Source organism: Carassius auratus, chromosome 35 (genome assembly GCF_003368295.1).
Source record: "Carassius auratus strain Wakin chromosome 35, ASM336829v1, whole genome shotgun sequence".
Taxonomy (NCBI): Eukaryota; Metazoa; Chordata; class Actinopteri; order Cypriniformes; family Cyprinidae; genus Carassius; species Carassius auratus.
In genome coordinates, this window is record NC_039277.1 from 6,271,085 (window position 1) to 6,285,741 (window position 14,657).

The 14,657-nt window shown below is 37.0% G+C and overlaps 1 protein-coding gene across 4 annotated transcripts; it reads right to left on the minus strand.

The window, feature by feature from the left end:
• Window positions 1-182: 182 nt before the first annotated feature.
• Window positions 183-12,313, minus strand: LOC113054176 (amyloid-beta A4 precursor protein-binding family A member 1-like). Of its 4 annotated transcripts, none has more exons than XM_026219521.1 (13): window positions 12,157-12,313; window positions 8,673-10,286; window positions 8,200-8,301; window positions 8,054-8,093; window positions 7,083-7,228; window positions 6,535-6,567; window positions 6,208-6,303; window positions 5,289-5,492; window positions 5,024-5,203; window positions 2,324-2,536; window positions 1,834-1,953; window positions 1,613-1,753; window positions 183-629 (listed from the first exon to the last, which is right to left on the minus strand). In XM_026219521.1, exons 2-13 carry the CDS (start codon window positions 10,239-10,241, stop codon window positions 558-560), a joined length of 2,916 nt encoding a protein of 971 aa, XP_026075306.1. In that variant the 5' UTR covers window positions 10,242-10,286; window positions 12,157-12,313; the 3' UTR covers window positions 183-557. The 4 variants fall into 4 exon arrangements, with proteins under 4 accessions (XP_026075306.1, XP_026075308.1, XP_026075307.1 ...); XM_026219523.1 differs by having other exon boundaries at window positions 8,673-10,274; window positions 12,157-12,289; XM_026219522.1 differs by having other exon boundaries at window positions 8,673-10,277; window positions 12,157-12,289.
• Window positions 12,314-14,657: the final 2,344 nt, after the last annotated feature.

Genomic DNA, 14,657 nt, shown 5'->3' on the forward strand with positions numbered 1-14,657 from the left:
AATGCATTAAATTGATCAAATATAAAACAAATTGATACAAATTAGAACAATGTTTCCTTCATTACATAAGTTACTTGTGAATGCTGTTGTTTTCTGTTAAACCCACAACAGTGTGATAGTGTTGAATGTTTAGAGACCCACCAAATCCTTTTATTTAAGAGCAGATTAACCAGAAATGAAAGTAAAGTCAGATTACCACTTTATTCTAGAGACCTTGGGTCAAACACATTATATAAATGTGTTCAATAGAACGTGTCCTTAATGAAAACAAACCAATGTCAGTATTTAGTTGATTCGTTTACTTTGAGTTGAACAGTTGAGCTCATACATGAGATCGGTGTCAGGGTGAATCCTGTGTAACTGCTCAGTGCCAGATCTCAGTGATAGTTTCGGTCCAGTCGTGTGCTGATCTGATGCCAGGCGTTCAGAGATCAGCAGCTCACATGGTGCTGGAATGGTTTGGTTTCTGCGCTAATTTGTAATAAATAAATACATCCAGTTAAATAAATCTGTAAACCGTTATATTAATCTTTCAATAAATAATGGAGGTGAAGGTGTCAGATGTAGACGGGTTGTTCCTGGGCCGTGAGCAGGCGGTACATGGCTGCAGGCATAGTCTTCATATGGATCTGACAAAAACAACATATTACAGTATTCACCTCCACTGGGTCACCATTCATGAGTGCACCATATTTTATAAGATTATTCGAGTTTTGAGCAATAGGCTTAGCAACAAGCTATCAGCAAATCAATCCAGCTTTATTATACAGTAGTTAACTAAGTGATTATTTTGACATTTTTGTTGTCTGTACATGAAACTCTTAAAACTTTTCCTTTTTTAGTACATAGTCGTTTTGCAAATACCTAAAACCATATATATATATATATATATATATATATAGGTTTAAAAAAACGACTAAAAATAGCATAAATACAAAAAAAAAAAAATACTAAAACTTTTAATAATAATAAATTAGAAATGCAACATCAAAAAAATACTGAAACTAAACCAGTATCTCAATTATCTAAATGAAGTGAAAATATATTTTTAATGTAAAACCTTGTTGTTTGTGGTAAAGTCACTTCCTGAGGTGCACCAGTATGGAACATATTTTGAACTCCATCTTTTCCATACAGTTCAACAGTAATTTACAGTTGCCTAACAACATAGAAACTAACTGTATATATAATATGCACATTTATATGAATCACAGATGTGTGTTCATCATGGCTCATCCAGAATTTAGATTTGAAACTGAATCAAATCTAAAACCAAGATCTGAATCAAATCAGATCTGAAATCAAATTTAATGAAATCATGCACTCATTTAGCGTGGAATTAGCAAAACTGAAGCCGTGCATAATCTAATAGAACAAAACTTTGACTTATAAAACGGATTCAAAAACAGTCAAACGAAGCAGCATTTGACTAATTGCTTTGACTTTTAAGTTTTAGAAATAATAAAATATTTCCTTATTTTTACAAAAAAACATACAATATAAAATGCCTTTCAGACTACTGAATTCTGATGATTTTTCATCTAGTTTATTAATTGTATCGTGTTAGTGAAGTGATCGACTGAAGGAGAGAACAGACACGGGGGATCTTTACCTCTCCCACAGCGTTGGACAGGATGTGAACGATCTTCTCGTGAGCCGTGGCCACCACGCTCTGAGCATTGATCTCGATGATGCGATGGCCGACGCGGACCCCTCCTCTCTCGGCGATCCCCCCTCGCATCAGACTGCAGATCTGAACACAACACAAACTCTCTTAGTGGCTCAGAAAACAGGACAGAAACTGACAACTGATGTCTGGGTGTGAATACCCACAATGCCATTCTGTACACTGAAACCCAGCTGGTAGCGCAGGTCTGGTCGGCGAATGAGCACCATGGTCACAGGAGGACACCTGACGATGTTCATCTTGATCCTGGATTGAGCCTTCAGACCCTGAACACACAACAAGCACCATTTGTGAACAAGACTAACCCAGAATCCACACCATTTAACCATTTAAGCATATTAAAGAATCTTAGCAAATCGCCTTTCCTAATAATGTGCTAATTAGCAAGTTTCACGATGAATAAGTAAACAGTCCCTCTGAGAGCAGCTCAGAAGAGAGGGGCGGGGTCAGCAGAGCTCATTAACATTTAAAGGGAAAAGCTACAAAAATGCGTGCCTTGAAAGAGCGGCTTTTAAAAGGGGGAAAAAGGTGTTTTTACACAAACATTGAGAAACTTTAACCAAAGTATGTTACAGACTTTTAATTAAGACCCTAAAGAATCAGATCAACGCAAAATGTAAAAGAAACAAGTCCTACTTTAATGATGCTCTGGCAGGTAGAGAGCGGCAGGCCCACCAGACTGGTGCCGTTGACCGTCATGATCTGATCGCCGATGTTGAGTCGTCCAGACTTGGCCGCGGGTGCGCCGTGCATCAGGCTGGCGATGATGACGGTGGGGAGGATGGAGCCCCAGCCGGACTCCACGATTACCACACCCAGAATCTCCCCTTTCTGCTTCTCGATGTACACCTGACACAAACACATCCCAAATACAGACTCAGTGTGCATTCATGTTTCAAATGTACTCTAGCAGTGATTTTGTTTAGTATAGATCCTATGACTGCTGAAGAATGTATAGAAGAAGATAAAGTTATTATAAAGCCATTTGTGTCCGATTTGTGTCCAAATTGCATCCCCATGTCTCTTCACTGATATAATTGCAGGTAAAAGCATAAATAATGAAATTAGTCATATTATTTAATAGTTTTGAAATATTAGTTTTTCTTTGTAATATCAGCCAGTTTGCATCATCATCATTTGTTACCAGTGCAAAAAGTCCCGTTCTACCTTCATTTTGCCCCCCCAAAAAAGAAAGATTTTTATGCATATTATGGGAAAATGTAGAATCTATTTTTGTCCCTAATGTTTGTTGTCCTGTACCTATTTCTACCTTAAAAATGGTTTGATATTCCTGGTATTATATTTATCAAGTAGTTTACCACATTTAAAAAAAATTACAGATTTTTTTCTTGGCTTACGGAGTAATATGTATTATGATTTTTTTCTTACAGAGTAGTGTGTAGCGTGATTTTTTTCTTATGGAGTAATGTGTAGCGTGATTTCGTCTTACGGAGTAATATTTAGGGTGATTTTTTCTCACGGAGTAATGTGTAGCATCATTTCTTCTTACAGAGTAATATGTAACGTCATTTGTTCTTACGGAGTAATATGTAGCGTGATTTCTTCTTACGGAGTAATGTTTAGCTTGATTTTTTCTCACAGAGTAATATGTAACCTGATTTCTTCTTATTGAGCAATATGTATCATGATTTCTTATTAAATAGTAATATGTAGCGTCATTTCTTCTTACAGAGTAATATGTAGAGTGATTTTTTTGTTTACCGAGTAATATGTAGCGTGATTTCTTCTTACGGATTAATATGTAGCGTGATTTTTTGTTTACAGAGTAATGTGTAGCTTGATTTCTTCTTACAGATTAATATATAGCGTGATTTATTCTTAAGGAGTAATATGTAGCATTATTTTTTGTTTACCGAGTAATGTGTAGCGTGATTTCTTCTTTACGGAGTAATATGTATTGTAATTTCTTTCTACAGATTAATATGTAGCATAATTTCTTCTTACGGAGTAATATTTAACGTCATTTCTTCTTACAGATTTAATATGTAGCATGATTTTTTCTTACGGAGTAATATGTAACGTAATTTTTTCTTACGGAGTAATATGAAACATAATTTTTTCTTGTAGATTAATATGTAGCGTAATTTCTTCTTACGGAGTAATGTGTAGCATGATTTCTTCTTACGGAGTAATATGTAACGTCATTTCTTCTTACGGATCAATATGTAGCGTCATTTCTTCTTACAGATTTAATATGTAGCATGATTTCTTCTTACGGAGTAATATGTAACGTCATTTCTTCTTACGGAGTAATATGTAACATAATTTTTTCTTACGGAGTAATATGTAACAATTTTTTCTTGTAGATTAATATGTAGCGTAATTTCTTTTTACGGAGTAATATGTAGCGTCATTTCTTCTTACAGATTTAATATGTAGCATGATTTATTCTTACGGAGTAATATGTAACGTCATTTCTTCTTACGGAGTAATATGTAACATAATTTTTTCTTACGGAGTAATATGTAACATAATTTTTTCTTGTAGATTAATATGTAGCATGATTTCTTCTTACGGAGTAATATGTAACGTCATTTCTTCTTACGGATCAATATGTAGCGTCATTTCTTCTTACAGATTTAATATGTAGCATGATTTCTTCTTACGGAGTAATATGTAACGTCATTTCTTCTTACGGATCAATATGTAGCGTCATTTCTTCTTACAGATTTAATATGTAGCATGATTTCTTCTTACGGAGTAATATGTAACGTCATTTCTTCTTACGGATCAATATGTAGCGTCATTTCTTTTTACGGAGTAATATGTAGCGTCATTTCTTTTTACGGAGTAATATGTAGCATGATTTCTTCTTACGGAGTAATATGTAACGTCATTTCTTCTTACGGATCAATGTGTAGTGTCATTTCTTCTTAAGGAGTAATATGTAGCGTAATTTCTTTTTACGGAGTAATATGTAGCATCATTTCTTCTTACGGATTACAATGTAGCGTCATTTCTTTTTATGGATTAATATGTAGCCTCATTTATTCTTAAGGGGTAAAACAATATGTAGCGTGATTTCTTCTTAAGGAGTAATATGTAATGTGATTTTTTTCTTACAGAGCAATATGTAGTGTGATATTTCCTATCTCAGGCATTTTAGAACTAAAATTAAACCTTTTAGCATTGAACGTTAGTCATTGTGCAACATTTTCAAATATAAATCTAATTAATGAATGAATCTTTATCATATTATACGTATGATTTAATAAGAGGCACACCAAACCTGACTGATATTACCAGAATTCCCCCAGTTATCTTAAAATATATGAATTTAAAACTTAAACTTAAGAGATGTAGACTTAAACTTACATCTCTGCAGTTTTCAGACTTGGAGAAGTGAATGAGGTCGTCGTTGTACATGTCCTGAGTGTTGAGTAGGTCGCTGTACTCTCTCTGGCTCAGGTCTTCTGGATCGATGCCATTGGCTCTCAGAAACTCCTGATACGCAACGCTGAAGGCCTGACCAATGGACTGAGCAATCAGCTGAGCCTGGCAGAGAGATACAATGAAGGAAATACAAGAAACATCAAGAATTTGCATTCTTGTTTGAATTGCATAGTGTTTGTACGCGTACATCTTCTGACTCAAACACGTGGCAGATCATCCTGTACTGGCGGCAGTCGTCCCGCGCTGGGTTTGTGTGCTGCGTCTCTGCGGTGTGTAAGTTTTCCTGTGCGCTCTGAGAGCGAATCATCTTCCTGCGAGCCATCAGCACAACCATGTTCCCGATGTCAGCGATGTACGAAATGGTCCTCAGCGGATGGTCCATCATGGTGTCCTGCCGAGATGAAAACGGACAATTTGGTTTTTGAAGTGCCAAACGCTGATCAAAATGTAACTGCATATTTATTTCAAAGACAAGAGTTAAAATTTAAATTAAAAACATAAGTCTAGCTTAAAACACATGACAAGATCATAGAAATGTGCTCTCTGCATTCATCTAGGCTTCATATTGTCTTGGAAAACATTTCTTGTTTCATTGTTTTTAATTAAAATTGTCATTGTAATTATTTTTCCATGAATATCATGAATTATTAAATAATAAACATTATAATTTTTGGCAGTTGCACCACATGACATTTTACAACCTGAATAAACATTGCCTTGTCCTGAAAAGGTCAAATTATGTGATAATTTAGAAACTTGCTGAAATTGAAACACATCCATGAGGAGGGTCTTCAGGAGTCCCTCTTTAAGACATCACTTCCTGTTTTATGTTTCTGCTGCATGTTTGTTGCATCACATGACTTGGCAGTATACAATAACAAGTATACAATTAACAAGCAGTGAAGCAATGTTTGAATTATAAATAATGATAAAAGATTATGCCAAACTACTAAGGTTTTCTTTTGAAGAATTCAATTTTTTTAATCAAATATATTTTTCCTTCACTATGCTATCATGACATTTGCATCACACTCTTCCCTCATGTGTTTTAAACAGCAAACTCAAAGTGAGACAAGCATGAAAGTGATTCAAAGAGAGTTGTGCACCTGTGTGTAAGCGCTGAGCACTTTGATCCTCTGTGTCGATATAAAGAGGTCCACTTCTGTGCTGGCCGGCGGCTCACTCTCACTGCCCTGCTGATACTGTAGAAGAAGACAAACAGTTATTACTCTTAAATTAACACATCGCCTCCTGTACTAGCATATACACCACTCTCTAGTCTCTCATAGAAGAGCTCAGTATTAAAGAGGCAGTTAGATATGAATTCCTTGCTCTTTGTAATCAGAAATATGCCTGTCAGAAGAAAAAATACATAATACTGCAAATACCAAACTTAGAAAAGACCCGCACGTATACAGGAACAAATAGCGTACCTTAACTCTGATTTTGGCCTGTGTCTGGGCTGTCTGCTCGACAAGGGACAAATAAAACAGAGAACGGTCAAATAAAGCCTACAAATATAATAGGGCATGGTGGGCGTCTCAGACACAGCGCGATTGGTGTGGAGATGAAGGATACGCCCAGATGAAATAAAACAGGATCATTTGGCTGAAGGGGGACCGGGTGGGTGGGATGTCGGTATTGTGATAGGCTGAAGGTTAGTGGGAAACACTATCAAAATTTGGGCTGTGATCAGAATGACATCAGCAGCCCCAGAGACAAAAACCTGACTCTCAGAATCAACGAGCTGTCACTCAGACGTGTTTGTTAGCACATGGACGCTAGATATCCAGAGATGTCTGTGACATGTTTTTCATCCATAACCTCACATAACCTTAGATGAATCATGATGTTAGTGACTGAGTGAGGTGTTGGTGTGTACATGTTTGAGCATGCTGTAAAATGAAAGCAGACAGGGATATCAGATCATTAGTACACCAGAGGAAGCTTCAGCTGGCCGTCCCCAGTCTGTGTTTCTCACCCGGACGCGGCTCATGGCCTCCTGGGCCTGCTGCATGCGGGCGCTCTTCGTGGGCGTCCTCTCTGACAGCAGCTGGGTGGAGCCCAGGTAGTTTGTGGCAAAAATTATGCCATCAATCAAATCGTCAGGGTCACATGGGCCAGGAACTGTGGAAACAGGTGGATCATAAACACAACAGAACATTAAACCTGTTACTGTGCATTCATTTCAAGACACAAATCAACCGAATCCCTCTGAATGGTTTATTTTTGTGTTGGTTATTCTCATTCTCACAAGAATCAATATCTCAGTTTTGGTATAAATAGTGTATTTTTTGTTATTTCAATCAAGGCAAAACAACAGATATATTGTATAAAAACATTTTAACATTGAAAGAATACTAATAGAATACATTACATATATTTATGCATTCTGTTATGCATTCGTTCCTTTACTAATTTTTGCATAATGGTAATGAAAATTTAAGGGAAAATGTGCTTCCCGTGAAAACTTCAAATAAAATATTTTAAATAGAATTTAAAATAATATGTATCTTTTTTTATTATTATTGCAATATAACCTGGACATATTTTTGACAGGCTTTGTTACACAAATTTATATTGACATTTAATATTACAAGATTATTCAGGATAATTAATTCCTTATGAATACTCATGATTCATAATAGTACTAAAAACAGCAATGTCTGCATAAATTAAGATCTAATATAAAAACTGTGTATATAACATTTTAAACAGTATATAAAACAATTATTAAATTACTATTTATTTAAAAAATCTTTCTGTCTGCCTATCTATAGATAGATAGATAAATTGATAGAGAGAGAGAGAGAGAGAGAGAGAGAGAGAGAGAGAGAGAGAGAGAGACAGAAGATGGCTTACAATGTTATAAGACTATGTAGGATAGGATAATAAATTCTTTATGAGTCTTATTCGACCAGTATCATAAGAGCCTGGTTTCTTTAAACTTACCATCAACATATGTAGGGAAAGAGGCCAAACTTCTCCTCGTCTGCAAACCAAAAACACAGCATTGTTACATTTACAGCGAAAGTGTAACAGCTAAGTATAAAATAAATCATAAATGTATTAACTGCAGGTTAAATATAATAAATCACCTCATCGCTTGGCACACTGGGACTGACGTCTAGATCCTGGTCCTGATGCTGGACTCCAGAGGATTCTGCTCCCAGAGGAAGTTCAGCGTCTTGAACTGGATCCTGTTAAAGATGAAAGGAACCTGTTATTTAAATAATCATCAAACGCTGCATCAATACCACACTTGTTCTTTTTTTTAAAAATCAGAGTAAATACAAGATTTTAATCACTTGATGCGCAGTAAAAAAAAAATTGTAAATCTCAATTTATGTGTACAATCATATATTCAACGGTTCCTACTGAACAGCTTATGTTAATCAAATTCCATGACTTTTCCTGTCGTTCATGATAACTGTATAAGGTTATTATTTAATTCACTTAATTCAACTCATTTACAGGTTTTCATGGCTGCAAAAAGTCTAACTGTGGCCTAACTTTCATAAGCAAGTTCACCGCAAGGACTTGTGGTAATTATGCTGGAGGACTTGCTCACCTCATACTGTGGAGAAGACTGTGACGGCTGACACGGTGACTGTGGATGTGAGTGAACCTGAGGCTGTGGCTGAGGATGGATCTCCTCAACAGGGCTCACGTCCTGTCTCATCACCCACACGGGCTCTGTGATCTCGTCAGGCCTGTAGGGCGAGCGCACCGTCTTGGTCTTCACCTCCTCGATAGCTTCCTTAATATCCCTGATGGCCAACGAGACAGCGTCTCCTGTAGCTCTGCAAGACTCTGTTATCTGATCCTGCGCTGGAGCGGACGGCATGTCACGTCTTTCCACGACTTCTTCCTGAAAATCTTGTGAAAGCTGAGCAGTTTCTGAAGTCTCCTCTTGGGGAGGAGCTTCTTGAGGAAGGCTAGTCGAGCTTGACGTCTTCCTGAGCTGGGCTCTGACTCTCCCTGAGCTTTCGGCTTCATCTCCTGACTGTTCATCGTAGTGGTGCAGCCTGGAGCCCACTGAACTACGCTGATGGAGGTCTTCCTGAGGGTCGCACTCACCCGTGGTCACGCTCTGGTTCCTCTCGAACGTTTGAGGTCCCTTAAGGGCTGGAGGAGGATCTGTTAGGTATGACTCTGTCTCATATTCTTCAGGGTGAGAATCAGAGCAGGCTTCAGGACTAGAGTCTGAGAGATCTTCTTGATGGTCTTCGACTTGGGACATGGGACTCTCGAATTCTTTATCCTTGTTTGTTTGAGCGTGACCGGTGTTAAAATGAGCAGGGTACGACTTTGGATCCGAGTTGCGCCTTCGAAGAGTCTCAGGGAAGGTTCGTGGAGATTGGAAAAAAGATTTGTTCGTCATCTGGCGAGGAGATGTGGCGAATGGAGGAACGTCTACTCTTAGCGGACTGGTTCTTTTACTTTCAGGATGATGTTTCGAAGCAATCTTAGGAGGAGCATAGTCCTGCTCAGGAGTTTCTCTGAAATAGTTCTCTTCTTGGTTCTCGTTCACCAGTTCCTCTTCGCCTAACTTTGATTCTTCACATTGAACCTTCTCCTCCAACTGTTCCATTGAAGGTTCTGGATCATGATAAACGTGTGTATCAGATGAATGGGCCAGATCTGGACTGTTTCCATCCAGTCCATCAGTGATTGGTTCTTCCTGAGGAGAAGGAGTCAGCAGATCTTGAGAGGAATCTTCTGGAGATAATGGCTCTGAAGCTTGCTCTTTTGGAGGAGTTTTGACCACCTGTTCTTCTTCTTCTCTGTGCTGTTGTCTAGATCTGTGCTGATGGAGTCTCTGGTGTCTTGACGCCCCCGGTTTGGGCTGTTGGCCAGCTCTAGCTACTGTATCTCCGCTCTCAGCCCGCCTGCATTGTGCTTCACCGGGAGCATGCCGTCTACGGTGACGTGGTGGACCCCGGCTAGATCCAGACGTGTGCAGATTGGCTTGGTGGTGGTGATGATGGTGGCCTTGGCCTTCTGCGTCCGGATTGTGAAGCTGGCATGGCCTCCATCTGGGTCGACCTCCCTCTAGAGGAGTCCCATTGGGGTGCTTGCTGCGATGAGGGGGAGGACCTCTGAGCCCCGCCTCCTCTGGCTCCTCCCTATGGCTCATGGCTCCGCCCACTCACTGCTCATTATTTAGATGCTGCTGAACAGCCTGAGTAACACCCAGAAATCAAAAAGCTAGTATATCCCATAATTTATATGGGAAAACATGTTATATTGGATTCAGGTAACAAAAACCACATTACCATAGTATAATGTCCATAAAATGTTAATACCATGATCTAAAAGATATCAGTGTAAACTATAAATGCACCTAATGTCTAAAAAGGCCATGTGACTCTTATATGTGTCTGTATAATGAAGGAGGAACACGCTGTGTTTGTGTTTCTGTGCAGAGACGTGGTTTATGGCAGTAGCGCTGTCACAGATGGCCTCACCGTGGGCAGCCGTCATGCTGTATACTCCACCAGTCCTGGAGTTCAGCATTCATCTGTCAAACCTCCCATAAAAAGCCAAAGCCAGGGGATTTACCTCCCTATTTAAACAGAGATCTTCACTTTCACCATGCAGCCTCTTTGTATTGTTTACAACTGAAAGCAGGCATGCATATTAGAGTCAGTTCTGGAGGCAGGTGGTGTTATTCACTTTCAGATGGCAAAAAGAAGAACTGCAATATACACTTATACAAACAAAAAGAAAATTAAGTAATAATAATAATAATAACTGTGTATGAAATGACAATGAATATCAGTTACATAATGGTAATGTAAATAATATTGCAAACAATAATATAATAATATAACTTAACATAAAGCAGGGACAATAAAGCACAGTAAGTAAGTGCAATGTACGATGAGATCCTTTTTAAAAAGCCAAATGCAAAACCTGCTTCAATTGTAAAATCCTGTTCTTGTTTAAAAAAAGACAGAAAAAAGACAGCTGTGATTATAGCAGTTGCTAGAAACTCACCGTAAATAATATGTTGAAAATGTTTTAGGCATTTTGGGGCAACTTTTGGTCCCTGTATATTTTACAGTTAATATCTGTATAAATAATTATCTGATTTCAATATAACTATAAAGTAACAGCTTCTTTATACCTAAAAATAATCTGAACCACCTTAAAAACGTCTTAAGGTGGTAAGACAGAAAGCCACATGATGAATTAAAGTTCATCAATACTCGAAATCATGAACTCTTTTCAAGCTAAATAGTAAAACAACACTATAACCTGCATAAAGTTAATAAAAATAAAAATAAACTGAAATATGAATATATAATCAACTGAGATGGATATGGCAATGAACAGTGTAATTTTGGATTTATATAGCCTATATATATTTTTTTTAATTATCCTATAAGGTAGCCTGTATTTTATTTTCAACATTTTAACAGTATTTTGAAATATGCATGTCTTGTTCAATGTATAGCTTTTCATCGTAAATCATAAGATTGTTCTATTTTTTATTTATTGTTTCCCAATAGTGTTTAACATAAGATTATATACATATAAGCCTATGTTCCATTCAATCTAATGTTATCATTTCACTGTATATGTAAAAAAAAAAAAATAGGCATTTGTTTTGCATCTTACATTAACATTTCAAACATCTTTCCTCTTAATATCAAGAAATACGGAGAGCCTTAACATGAGCCTGCACTGCTGTTATTGTGTTTTGTAAGATGTATCGATCGTGGATGTGTTGATTCACTGCTGCAGTCACGTACAGGTAGACACCGCTAACCATCTGGACATTTCGGCTCCGCGAACATTAAAAACTAGTGATATTTTCAATTGAACACACAATAAAACACCAAAATATGCTTTACCAGCGCAATATGGAAACTTTGTCTCGGTAATAAAAGTTAAACGCGTGTTATTAGGTGCGGTATCGGGCCTGCGCGGTGGCGAACACATCCCTCCCCGGTGAAGTGATCAGCAGGTGCAGCTCCTGCGCGGTCAGTCAAACCCCACACCGCCGGGACACAGCCGCTGTCCACAGCATCATCCGCTACACTCACCTGTTAAGAGTACAGGCGATGAAGAAGAGCTCTTCGGCTTGCCTTCATCTTCGTCGGCTGTTCTTATCAACACAACACTCAGGGATTAGGCGAGCGGATCTCAGACCCCTCCTTCGGCACACAGTGACATCAGAGCGGATTATACAGCAGTAAACACCCTCCCGCCCCCAAACCATCCGCATCACATCGCACCATCTGCCGTGTGCTTTTGAGTCAGTTACACTTCCTTTGCACATACACAGGTTTTTATTCATATGTGTAGAGCCTGTCTTTTCATACAAGAATTTGGGACTCAGAATTTAATCTTCCCACTGTTCTTCATCCACTCACAGCTACAAAACTGATTAACCGGGTGCGTCAAACTACATTCGTTGGTCGCTTCGTTTTAATTTCTGTCGCGTCGCGCTGCATAGCCCCGCCCATAGCGAATTCTTATCAGTCAATGTAATAGTCAGCGTTTATTTTATGTATATAGAAATATATATATATATATATATATATATATATATATATATATATATATATATATATATATATATATATATATATATATATATATATATAATTTTTGTATAATGATTTAAACAAACCTCAAAAAAACATTTTATACATTAAAAAGGTTTTGAAAATTATATATATATATATATATATATATATATATATATATATATATATATATATATATATATATATATATTACATACATTTCATGCTTCCAGTCTTGTATGCTATTCTAGGAAAGCATGTATATATAATTGCTAAATGTCAGAAAGCAGCTCCATTGAGATCCTCTGAGAACACGCAAATCAATAAATGTTTGATAGAGTGATAGAGTTTAAGTATTCTCTTATCCTTTCAGTTCTGTAGCTAGAATGCAAATATGTTCTCCTGTTCATGATGTGAAGTATGCAGTAGGTGGCGCTTTTAAACAATAATGGATAAAAAAATTTACTTTTAAATTTTTTACTCACAAACCTTCATGAAGTTGTTCTATGTCCCGGAAAAAAAATACATAAATATATATATATATATATATATATATATATATATATATATATATATATATATATATATATATATATATATATATATATTATTGGTTTTATATATAAAAAAAAAAATAATAATAAATTTTTCTGTCACAGAAATTGGTACGTTTCTAGTTTTGTTTAGTATTTTATATTTTTAAAAAATAGCTTATTTTTTCTTTTCAAATATAGCTGCTTTGTAGTCCCTACATGAGATTCTGGTTTGCATGTGGTGCACAGATTTCTTTATTATTTATTTACCTCATTTGACCACATGTTCACTCTGTCTGCCTGTCACACAAAAGAGTGTACATTTGCTCAAGCATTTCCTCAAGTATAATGTATCATCAATGTGTTTGCAAAGGGAGGAATACAAAACCGGACCTAATTTGAAACAAATCAGCGATTGCGTATTCAATTCAGGACCCCCCTGGGGAACTTCTTCAGGTGGTCAAGGATCCCACCCTTCCCAATGAGTTTAGATGACCTCCAGCCTCCTCTGGCCCCGTGCCACTTTACATGTTAATATCATCTTCCAAACAGGACCACACTGTGTGACTTCCACCTCTAATTATTGTCATTAGGTTTGGCACATAACATCAAGTGTGACTTCATCCCCTAATTGTTTAAGAGTGTCTGCATGAAGAACATTGTTTCAAATCCAGTTCAACACGCTCTTTAAACTTTTTTTTTTTTATCTGTAAACTGAAATTGCACAGAATTTAATGGGGCAGTCGTGGCCTAATGGTTATAGTCAGATTGTAACCCAAAGGTCTCAGTCCTGGCAGGGATTCCCGGTGGGGAGAGTGAATAAACAGTGCTCTCTTCCACCTTATACCATTATTTTATAAATAACCAAGAAAATAAACCCCATATTTTCTAAAATATCAATCATTTGTTTGACATGCGACAGACGCTCTGTTATGGTCTCATGTGACATTTTCATTGTGGTGAAATGTGAAAGTCTGTTATCAGGCAGTTTTTTTATGTGAAACACAAGACACTATTGAAGGCATGTGTGTAACAAATCACTCCACATCTTTCCCATATTCATCTTTTTCCCTCTTACATAATGTTTCCGCCTTTTTGAAAAAAAAAGAGGGAGCCAAAAATGTGTTATATTATAACACATTAGTTATATGAAACACAGGCTTTCATGTCGATCCCGAAACTCAATTATTGTACTGTAAACTGTGATCACTGATTTCCTGCACAATTTGTCAATGGGATTTAAATTAGATTTTTTTAATTATTATTATTGTGTTTATTAACCAAATTCCTGTTAACAATCACACTACCCATAATCCTGAGGAGTGCCCTAAATACCATTATTTTAGTCTAGATTTTTATGCTTTTTGATTTAAATAAGTATTTGCATTGTTGTGATTCATTTCAGAGGATTTAAACTCTTAATTAAATGTAACTTCAGTAGTTCTTCAGTTAGCGTTAGCATCGCTGCTCTTTAAAGAGTTC

Excerpts from the sequence above, each read along its gene's own strand:
- LOC113054176 (XM_026219521.1), bottom strand. The coding sequence starts at position 10,241 with ATGAGCCATAGGGAGGAGCCAGAGGAGGCGGGGCTCAGAGGTCCTCCC. Across the intron at positions 7,229-8,053 it reads TTTCCCTACATATGTTGATG|TTCCTGGCCCATGTGACCCT; the intron begins GTAAGTTTAAAG and ends CTGTTTCCACAG. Across the intron at positions 6,304-6,534 it reads AGGCCAAAATCAGAGTTAAG|TATCAGCAGGGCAGTGAGAG; the intron begins GTACGCTATTTG and ends CTTCTTCTACAG.